Below are 11,376 nucleotides of genomic sequence, written 5' to 3'. Positions count from 1 at the left end.
GTTGAAAACAACAGATATTCAAGCAGTTCCCCCAACACAGCAAAGTACTCTCTCTCTCTCTCTCTCTCTCACACACACACACACACACACACACTGCAGTTTTCATAACACCATTTAAATGCAGATTTCCACCTGGCGTTGTGCTCCATTATTTGACTTTCAGTAAGAAGTGATTATGCGCACACCAGGGGACAATCCCCACCTCCACTCAGATGAGCCCTCAGCCTTCAGCTTTATTTGTCATTTCCCTACAAACTGATGAAAATGCCAAAAAGAGATGTCATAGGACATTTCCTGTTCAAGGAAACAGTAATAACATGTTACTGTAGACATCTCATGTTTTCTCGACGTGAGGACTAATTCAAAGTACAGAACTCCTGAATATATCACCACTTTATATATGAATATGTTTATCAGTGACCTTTGTTGAAGGCTGTTTTGCAGTTTTTATCTTTAGAGTGTTGCATGCGACACTGAAAGCACAGCTGACAATGACAAAGACATTGCAAATTCAACTACTGTCCCATTGTTTCATGGTCAGAGGACTAAAATCTATATGTAAGGCGCTGCAATGAATCGAATCTGCAGCTGCAGACACCCCCCCCAAAGATAAAACCAGACTAGTATGAGTCATTCCTAAATGTAAAATGAATCTGCCAAAGACCGGCGATACTCATGTCATTGTTTCTATCACAACTGTGTATTAAGTTCTATTAGTATTGAAATTAAATCAGATTGTTAAGCTTTCTATAAATCAATCTGCAGCGTTTAAAAGCTAAACAATAAACCACAGGGCTTTTGGAAAATTTCACATGCACAGGGTTCTAATAGATAGGTATATGTACCTAGGTAGATAGGTATGTTACGAGGCATTAAATACACAAATTCCATTTTTTATAATTTGGTATTTAATAATAAAAAACGTCTAGCCTAACAATACTGGTCTGACAGTCGTTCTTATCTATTTTCACTCTTATGTCTTACCCTGCATGACAGAGGTGGAAACCGACAGTGTCTAAAGGCAAAGCAAGTGTGAGTTCATGTAGAATCAAAGGGCAGCGGTGAAGGAAAAGAACAGCAGCTATCTCAAAACAAATACTGCGCATCAAAGTTGCATGGTGGGCTGAAACATCCCTGTTCATTCAAATTACATTTTTTACCCAAATTTCCCAAGTTTTACATATAAAAAGAATTTTGTATGAAATATAGACAAGCTCTTACCGTGATACACAAATGTGAAGCTGGAAAATTGCAAAGAACTCAAGCAGACAATAGATAATATGTTCTGAAGTCATGAGGTCTTCACTGAACGCAAACATAAATAATATGTTCTGGTGTCAGACAATGAGCACTAATGTTAATATGTTAGGTCTCCACCAACACTACCTTAATCATTAGTAGAAATGCTCTTAAAATTTGGCTTTAAAACCATTTGTCCCTCATTTTTAAACAAAATATTGAAAAGAAAAAAAAAAGATATAGAAAAAAATAAAACATTCACAATAAATTTTCCAGACAGTTTGTGTTTGGTCTGGTCACTTACATTTTTGTTGTTTTGCTTTTGATTTAGTAGATGCCACACATCCAAAGCGGAACAAGCAATCACACCAGCACAGAGCCACAATTGTCCCCCACCACCTCCTGAGCCCATTCTGTTTCAACCAGCTCCTCCTGCTCCCACTGTTAGACTGCGGAGGCCCAAAGTTAAGACATGACTCCAAACACGGGGTTGTGGCGACAGATGCTGGGCCCGATCTCTTCGTAGTCCTTTTTGGTGTGGCACACCTGGTAGAACTCAGGCTGTGGAAATGCAGACAAAGGTGAAATTACTTATTTGCATTTGTGTTGCGTATTGATTTCACACTAGCTTCGTCATAATATATAACTGTAGATGAATCTACATGTTTTAAATACTTACCGTTGATGCCAACATCGATCCACCAAACCACACTGCGTATCTTTGCATATGATGAGTGACCACCTGGACATCGATTGGTTTGGGCTGAGGAAGCAAAATCGAGGAAGAAATTATATCAAATCATATCAACCTCATATCGAGCATGTACTCAGCATAGAATCATTAGGCATAGTAAGGATTCCTGAAACAGACCTGCTGCCCTAATTATTTATTGACCTCGTTATGCTCTTGTGTTTTGACGTGGATTAGCTACATCCACCATGAGCTTTACTGTTTCCCCCAAGGTGATTTCCAGGTGTCAGTCATCTCAGGATGGCTGACATTTATCATCTCATGGGAAGTAATCACAGGTAAAGCCTTCACAGCTCGCAACCAGCCAAGGAGGAGACAGGAGAAGAGAGGGGAATACACACTCGTTTCCTGCAGTCAGTTCTAAGAGCCTATAGTGTTCATGCCGGACACATCTATGTTCAATATATATGTGCACACTACACTTTTAATGGGAAGGAATACAAACTTGAAAGCCATGTTTCTCAGCTTCACTCCAATCAGTAATTATGTTGCGTTTAAATCAAAGTGGACTCTCACCTTGAGCTTGCCTCCACTCAGCTCTTCGCTCGTCTTCAGTCGTGCATCAACAGTCCTCTTTACATCTCGCTGCAAGCGGCGCCCAAAGTCTCTGAACATAGTGGAGCCTCCCGAGAGAACAATGTTCTGTGGAGGGAAAACACAACGTTGGGGATTACAGAGCTGACTGCTGATCAGCCAGTCAGGAAAAACAGGCCAATGCACTAAGCTGGAAGTGTGATTGGTGGAAATACTGACACTTATTGACAAATGAGTCTCGCTCACTGATTTTCATAGCTTCATTTTAACAGTTTGGAACAATAGACAAACGTGTATGTTGCATCAGTTTAACTCAGTGCTTAAACAAAGAAAGTGGCAACCTTATATTCCACCAAAAACAGAACAATTATTAATTAATATACTAAAAAATATCATAGACCAAACTAATGTCCATAATAAAGCCTATTAGAATAAAAAACTGATGGCCTTTTCCTCACAGTTGACCAGGCAAGAAGATAGACCGATGTAGTAACATGCATGTTAAAGAGCGGACATGAAGTCCAAGCTTGTCTTGATAAATAATAGTCAGATATTAAACTGCTCGTCACTTTCTTTGTCATAGAAGTTGAATACAGACGTACCTTATAGAGAGGACGTCTGACGTCAATAGGGCAATTCTGAATAACCTCGTCCACAACCTCAGAGATGGGCTGGGTGAAGTCCGGGTTGGCAAACTTGGGACAATTAGGAAACAAACAATAAATGTCATTCTGTTTGAAGCACTATTTACATACACGTGTATAATACAAGTCTGTAAAGGGTGTACAATATTGTTTACCACACAAACAAACAAACAATTTAAATTTAGTATTTAACATTAAGAACACTCTGCTTGCACTGGCAGATTCATCACACCCCATTACCAGTAGTAAAGTAAGGTTGTGTGGCTTTTTTCCAGAGTCTTGCTCTCTATGTCCTGCTCATTTAACAGTTTTCCTTCAACCTTCAAGGCTGGGCTCACTGTGTGGGTGTATTATGAGGTGGGGAGTTCTGCTAATCCTCCTGTGATACAAGCTGCATAAACAAACCTCTGGGTGGAAGAAGATCTCTGGTCCAAGGAAGCGCTCGTAGCCTACGTCAATGGTAAACTCCTTTTTGCTGACGGTGTTGATGCCAGTGTACTGCTTGATCCACTTGGAGCCATCTGTGTCATACTTGTTGAACTCCTTAACTAGATCTGGACAGACGTAGCTGAACCTCTCCTGATTGGTCACGTACAGAAGACCAGAGGTTAGCAAAAAGCTAACAAAAGACTGATAATATTGCAGCCTAATGGAGCTTGCATATTTAATTTTGCCAGAACGAACATAATTGAAGGAAACAAGCAGAATATTGTATATAGACAAGATGTGATCACTTTGATTTGCAGAGAGCCATGCTGTCAACCAGACAGCGAAAGAATTAACATTTCCAGACATGATTGGCAATATGCAAGACATGCATCCCCTCAGAACTAACTCATTTCTGTTCACATTGTTTCCTGATTGGGTGTCTGGGCGTAATGAAGAGTGGTCCCTGACGTCAAGAATGCAGCCTTTAATACCAAGCCATTTAATAAACATGGAGCAACTTTGGACAAATGAGGTGAATCAATAAAACGTGGTGACTGACAGAATGAGCAACAATAAGGAAAACAAATTAAATAAAAGGTTAAGTCAAATATGTTTGCAACTCAAAATGGAAAATGAATTATAAGCAACCTTGACATATAGAATACATATGGATAAATGACTTCAAAAGGAGCGTGTACAGCCCCTAATGTTTACCTGTGCATTCTATTGTGGCTACTAAATCATGGAAAGACCAACTGAACCTTACTTGACTTGAATGTGAAGGGGTTACTAACACAGCTCATTGGAACAGGCAGTGCAATAGTACCATCTAGTGTCCTCATGAATATAATGTTCCATCCATCCATCATCTGAATCACTGCTGGGACCTATCCCAGGTCGCCAGTCCATCACAGGGAAAGATCAATTTAATTTGAATTACTTTCAAAGCGGTAAATTCAGGAGTTTGGGTTATGTTTCACATTTAGACTAAATTCAAAAAGTGTTCAACAGTGGAGGTGGATTTGAACTCAAACTCAAACATTGATGGTTGGCTCTGATGAGGACCTACACTCCAGGTAAAAAAAACTCTCTTAATAAACCCTACTAAATCCTGGTGTATTTAGTGGTCACTTAGCTTCAGTAACATTTTTAACAAATTTGTATTACTATAAGATGCATCACAGTCTAAAAAGTCTTGCATCATAAGTAGGATTGGCCACTGGAGTGCGATCTATCAAAGAACATCTGTACGTGAGGTATTCATGGTACATGCATTTTACAGTTTACTGAATCATGCATACCTGATAGATAATGTGCGAGCGGAGCGTGTATTTTTCACTGCACCTATGCATCTATAACACTGCAGATTAGGCCACATATCAGGTGCACGATGAGATTAAAGCTGTCTGACACTAGCATCTAATATCTTTGAAAGAGATCAATTCTGGTTAAAGCATAGTTATGGTATTAATTAATTAAGGAGGGCTGTATGCAGCATACAATTATTTTGCAATACTCAAATTATTATACAAGTTATGCAAGTAGGTAATTATTACCTCCAAAGCAGATGAAAGGCTGATGGGAAATGTAGCGGAGGGATTTACCTTAACTGCCTTGGCTGTCTCCAGCGACTGCTCCGGTGGGATTCCTACCTCCCTCTCCCTCAGAAGCTGCTGTGTGAAGTAGGTGATGTCTCGCCCAGCAATGGGAATGTGCTTTATACAGCTGCCAATTACATAACCTTCAGCCTTTGAGACAGAATGAATTAAAGAAGAAAGAGCAACACTGAAAGTTGTGCGCATAGAGATGTTTTTACATTACACCTGCTCCATATCTATCAAGTCTCTATGTAACTCTTCTATACACATTGTACTATATATATTTTGTTTGTAATGATACTCCCTCACTTGCATCATTTATTTTATAAAGAAGTAGAAATTGATATTGATGGCAAAGTGAAAACATGTCTTCAAAATGCAAATACATTAAACATTCCTCCCCTAAGCTTAGCCTATACATAAAATATACAATTTTTCCTGATTAAGTCTCCTCAAACCGAAGGATAAGACTGAATAATTAAAATGCTGTGGTCTTTTAAAGTGTTCCTTCTGTAAACTCACCACAGGGATGACGTGAGTGACACCGTCTCCACTGTCAATGACTGTGCCGGTCAGTGTCCTCTCTCCCACCTGTCTAGACGTCCAGGAGGCTGCTAGAGCAAGGACAGCCTGACACACAAATAAATTATATTTGCACTGCAATTCACATCATGTTATTCATTTAACTCTGTCTGATCCTGGTCATAGACTTAACAGTCATCACAGCATACGCGTCTGACCTGCACAGCGATGTACAGCCCTGGTACATTAAAAGACTCGAACATGATCTCTGCTGTATACTCTCGGTTTTCTGGAGTGTTGAGAGGAGGCTCCGTCTGCAGAAGAACAGAAGAAAAGCACAAACTGGCAGATGTGGCACTTGTGTCCAGTGTTGCCAGATGGGAAATAAAGAAATGTTGTACTGTCGATTTAAAATTATCATACTTTGACCCAAACTATCATATGAACTAAAAACAAAAAAGAAAAAAATCACAGTACATTTACTGAACTCATGACACTGCTTGTGTCTAAATGCTGGGTAAACTGCTGATGCACCTTACCAGGAGGAAGTAATGGTCCTCAGGCTCAGCCCTCAGGTACTTAAAGATGATTTGCTCCATGAAGCGCTCCATTAGGTCCCAGTCCTCCACAATCCCATGACGGATTGGCCACTGTTAGCACAAAGGTCAAGTTGATTAGCACAAAGCCTGTGAGACAACAAGTAGCCAGGTAGCTGAAAAAAAGACATAAAACAATTTAAACTGCCTTAAATATACAGTATAGGTATATATAAGTATATTAGTTTATGTTATATAGTTCCACTATATAGTTTTTTCCAGTCTCTGCAGCTACTCTGATAAATTTGGAGTCACCCAAGTAGTTGTAGTATTGTCTACAAATTAATGAATGTTCTTTCTAGCGACAACTACTCATTTTCATGTGCGAGGACTGTGAATCCAAACTTGCCAACTGGGGCATAAGTGATATTAGTTGCCTCCTGTGCTTAAGCACAATTGAAGTGCAGGCTGTGATTGTTCAACCCTCTAAGCCTTCCACATTATAAGTCCACAGAATGTACAGAACATAAAAATGGAACCTAGCTTCTTACATAAATATTTAATAAGCTATGTTTCTAAAAAATCTGAATACTACAGAAAGACAGTACTATGTAAGTGGATTCTGTGGGTGAATAAAGCAACACAGAGACACACATACCTTAGTGGAATATGTGGGTTTGTCTATTGCCTCATCGCCGATATAGAAATCCAAGTCATCCACCCCCTTCATCATCCTCCGCTGGGCCTGGTCTCCAACCTTGGCCGACTCTTTGATGGCAATACCTGACAGGGAAATAGAGGCTTTGATGATGTGCAACTGAAGATGAAACTTTCTGTCAAACAAAAAAACGTCAAACACTTCAGCTATTCTGCCTTTTGTATGAAAATTTAATTGTGAAACTGGATATAAGAAGAAAAGTCTTGCAGAGAAAGAAACTATATTTTACCGAAAAAAAAGTACATTAATGTTAATAAGACAGATTTCCTACTGTGTTCAATGTTGTAGGTATGGTGCAACTTCAGCACACAGGGATTTACTCACATGATGGAATGATGAACTGTGGTTCTGTGTTCCCCGCATACCCCAGTTTAGTGTAACTGCAAGAGGAAATATTCACATAATCGTTACATGAAGCGTGCATGTGCGCACACACACACACACACACACACACACACACACACACACACACACACACACACACACACACACACACACACACACACACACACACACACACACACACACACACACACACACACACACACACACACACACACACACACGATTAAACAAAAAAACATTACTTTTGGTTGTCATCTCCTATACTACAGATTTCATCAATGCCATCGTTGTTCTGCAGTCAGTTAGTTGGATGCCAAAAGCAGCAGTTAATATGGGGCCATTGAAAAGAGCCATTCATTGCAGTGAGCAGACTTGTAAGTTGGCTTTTGTATTTGCTGACAAGTGACCATCCCTAATATAAACTAGCTGTGACCTCACTGGCTGCTCAGTCACATTCCACTGACTACTTAAATGATTTTAAAAAAAGCAAGCACAACTGAAAGCAAAGAGGGAAGTAGTATAGTTACATCACAAAAATAGATTTCTTTTTCTAGAATCAGTGATTAGCTCAAATCTTCAGCCTCAGCATCATAGTGACAAAGTCGACAGAATGTCCATGTGTCTGATTCATCCAGGCACATGCTGACCAGATGTTATTCTAACAGTGGTGGGCCCAGACAAAACTTCCATAATTCCTGCAACTGGAACCCGAGGGAATAATAGAGGACACTGTTAAATGCCAAAGAAGTGTGGGCATAACAGTTCACATCCTGCCTGGGATAGTAGCTTCTTTGAAATAAGACATCATTAGTTTTTTTACTAAAAAGGAGACACATCACCAATGTAAAATCAGTTTTAAAAACCAAATAACTAGTTTGTCTTTGAATGCATTTTTACAAAGTAGCTAGTAACGCACAGGAAATGCTGCATGTGAAGAGATAGCGTACAAGAAAAAAACAGCACATGAATGTCAGTTCAACTAAATGACTCAGATTCATGATTTGTTTGGAACAAGACGTTTTTCTATGATTAGTACACATTTTATTTATGTATTGCTACATGGACGTGATATCATGATTCATGAACCTTAATTTAATCAATTAAACTAGACTCAAACTGTTTTGGTAAACAGTCATTATTTAGTTCCAGTCAACACTTTTACATACCCTGCCACTGAAAGCTGTCCTACAAACAAACTTCAGAGTGACCCTCCCACTCCGTCAGCTTGCACATTACAGCCCATTGGCAAAGCTGTGTCCCCAGAGCAGACAGCTGCAGGACGCCTACAGCCTCAAATGAAGTGATCCACAAACATGCGTCATGGGGAATACTAGTCCATTATTAATGAAGTTTATCCACTGCAGCTTCTTGTCTTGTGACTGAGGTAGTAAAAACAAGCTTCATTGTTGACAACAACACTGCCACATTTCTACGCTTAGCTGCTAGTCAGTGGCAACTGAAGCGAGTCAAAACCAGGGGGTTCCTCTGCTTGAAATAGTTTCAGGCTGGTCCTCATAGTGTAAAAGAAGAACTGACTGCACTTCTGTGTGTGTCTACATACAATACACCCCACAGCAGACCATGTTCCTAGGCAAAAAATGATAATTCCACAATGAAGACAGAAATTATTTATAATTTTCCAAGTCTGTTCTGATAACACTGCTTTTAGGTAAAGACATACAGCAGATAAACAATATTATAGAGACTCAGTGGTGTATGATGCATGCAAACTAAGGAAATCAACCTCAAGCTAGTGATTCTTTTAAAAGAGGTACTAGTAAAAGTCCTAGCATTAAAACAGTACATACACATGTGGCATTTATAAGAAAACACTGTTACATCGTCACTACTTCCTTGATCTCACCTGCTGGACCACATACATGTAGTTGCCTAACATAAATCCTGAGCACACAGTTTCAGGTGAACGTTAGGCCATTTTAATGTCAGCCATTTCTTCATCACATAGTCTCAATTATTATCCAATTATTAAAAGACTACAGAAAATACTGACAACTGTGACCTGGAAGGTGTCAACAGCTGCACAGCTTAAGAGCAACACAACACAGCTGCAATGCAACACCTTCATACCAAAGGACAGTCTCAGCTTGTTTGCTTCAACCTGCCTCAACAGGTTTACAGTTCACCACATCAGTGCCTAGAACAAATGCCAAGCACAGTCCACTCAACTGCTGGAGGACAAAGATATGTTAAATTACTAGATGTTTATAAATTGCAAATTAATGTTTTCCACATTAATAGAAGCTTAATAAAGACTGAAGCCTTATGAAGGTTTCACTGTTTGTTTAAGATAAATGTAAAACGGCTCCACCTGAGTCTTTTGAATGTATTAACCTACAGCTTAGCTGTGCTAGTGCTTTTCTGCTAAAGGAAAAGTATTGCACAGTTTTGCACAAATGGTTTTGTGATTATTTTACTGCATGATTATGAAATCTATTCTAATAATAGCAGCTGGACCACGTCGAGGGTCGATGTGTATTGGCAAAGGGCAGTCACAGTTTAAACAGGTTCAGCATGATTCAGGCACAGCTGCTGAATCCCCTCTGCGCTGCAAAATCTGCCAACAGATGGGTATATCTGTCCAACTTTGCACTATGGCTGAATATGAGGTGTTGTTCCTGCAGATTTAAAATGAACAAACATGGCCAAAAAAAAGAAAAAGGGCCACTGGATTGATGAGTAGAAACAAGCAAAAGCTAGAAAGCTGCACTTTCTTTTGCTGCCCCAGCACAGATCAGCAGCAGTAGCCTAGGTTAACCGCCTGTAGGGAACAAGGAGATCGGGGTTAGCCATGAGTTCAAGCCTCTACATGCAAGCAATGCAAACCTCGATTAGCTCCCAACAGCAACCAAGCACATCTAAAGTTGTAGTGACAGGGGTCAACATAAGGAGTCTAGATAGGGATAAAGCAAACATGACATCAACTAGAATTTATTGTTTAAATGTCAGATATTGTTGAAATGATAAACATAATAAAAATTATAGTGAAAATCCACCTATTAAACTAATAACAAAGCAGGAAATACGGTATGCACAGTATACAAACAGTGGAGAAGTGGACCTAAGATAAAATCTGACCCCAGATTTGTTTACAAATTAAAAATATTACAGAAACATGAGTAAAACAAAAGGATTGAAAAGGAATCGGCAGGTCGGTAAAAAGTAGAAATTAGAGAAGTTAACCAGAATAACATGCTGGGATGCCGAGAAACGACCATATATGGAGTAAAAAGCGTGAATAAGGAAGTGTAGGCTGTGTAGGAAGTAGCACTGCGCATGCTCAAATCCAGCCTAAGACCAAAAGATTCATATACTGAATTAGCTAAACGCATATATCTCCTATATCTCAACGGACCATGTATTAGTGTGGAAAATGTGCGAAAATGACACGGAAAACTTGAATTGTTGCGTCACCGACTGCTTGGCTGCCGTGAATGAATGAACTGAGAATTCCTCTTCACTCAGGTTTCGGTTAGGGAACGACAAACATTACTCTTATCGGCAGAAGAAAACACACTGTATGTGCTGTGGCGATGAAACCAAGTTAGCTAGCGAGCACAATAGTGAACGTGCGGAATGAATGATGACTGTGCATCTCGGGCTGGTTCGGTCCAAAGCCCGGACTTGAGTTATCTCGGAATGCAACTGAGAACAGTAATAATGTGTCACTGTTAGCGTTATAGCTCGAGGCTAGCTGACTGTGTGCATACACACAGTTGTTGCTGCTGCTAACGCTGCTGATACTGACAGTCCCTGCCCGCACTCAACCTATCGATGATACCCAGCCCCGTTCGCACGGCGGTTCGGTTTGAACAACGTACCCTGTGCCGCAGTCGACAACACACGCCGGTAGCCGTCCAGCCATCTCTTCCTGGGTATCTGTTGTTTGGAAACGGTTAAATGTTGGGTCGGCGGGAGGATCTGGCAAATCGTACACAGGCGGAACCCAGAGTCCGCACAGAGCTGTTTCTACTTCCGCAGTCGGCTCCTGGCAGGCAGGAAGAGGCAAGATGGCCGGGCAGGGCGACGCAGACGCTAGAAG

At 40.2% G+C, this 11,376-nt stretch overlaps 1 protein-coding gene across 1 annotated transcript; it reads right to left on the bottom strand.

Annotated features, from left to right (window-relative positions):
- Window positions 1-885: 885 nt before the first annotated feature.
- Window positions 886-11,346, bottom strand: LOC114846809 (actin-related protein 3-like). Its single transcript, XM_029135907.3, has 12 exons — window positions 11,156-11,346; window positions 7,296-7,351; window positions 6,912-7,036; window positions 6,257-6,367; window positions 5,936-6,031; window positions 5,718-5,825; window positions 5,202-5,345; window positions 3,574-3,747; window positions 3,127-3,219; window positions 2,507-2,632; window positions 1,919-2,002; window positions 886-1,800 (listed from the first exon to the last, which is right to left on the bottom strand). The coding sequence occupies exons 1-12, from the start codon at window positions 11,197-11,199 to the stop codon at window positions 1,705-1,707; spliced, it is 1,257 nt and encodes a 418-aa protein (XP_028991740.1). The 5' UTR covers window positions 11,200-11,346; the 3' UTR covers window positions 886-1,704.
- Between the last annotated feature and the right edge of the window lie 30 nt (window positions 11,347-11,376).

This window comes from Betta splendens, chromosome 21, assembly GCF_900634795.4.
Source record: "Betta splendens chromosome 21, fBetSpl5.4, whole genome shotgun sequence".
Taxonomy (NCBI): domain Eukaryota; kingdom Metazoa; phylum Chordata; class Actinopteri; order Anabantiformes; family Osphronemidae; genus Betta; species Betta splendens.
This window is presented reverse-complemented; position numbering and strand designations above follow the sequence as displayed.

Excerpts from the sequence above, each read along its gene's own strand:
- LOC114846809 (XM_029135907.3), bottom strand. The coding sequence starts at position 11,199 with ATGGCTGGACGGCTACCGGCGTGTGTTGTCGACTGCGGCACAGG. Across the intron at positions 3,220-3,573 it reads AGATCTTCTTCCACCCAGAG|TTTGCCAACCCGGACTTCAC; the intron begins GTTTGTTTATGC and ends AATTGTCCCAAG. Across the intron at positions 2,633-3,126 it reads TCAGACGTCCTCTCTATAAG|AACATTGTTCTCTCGGGAGG; the intron begins GTACGTCTGTAT and ends TTCCCTCCACAG.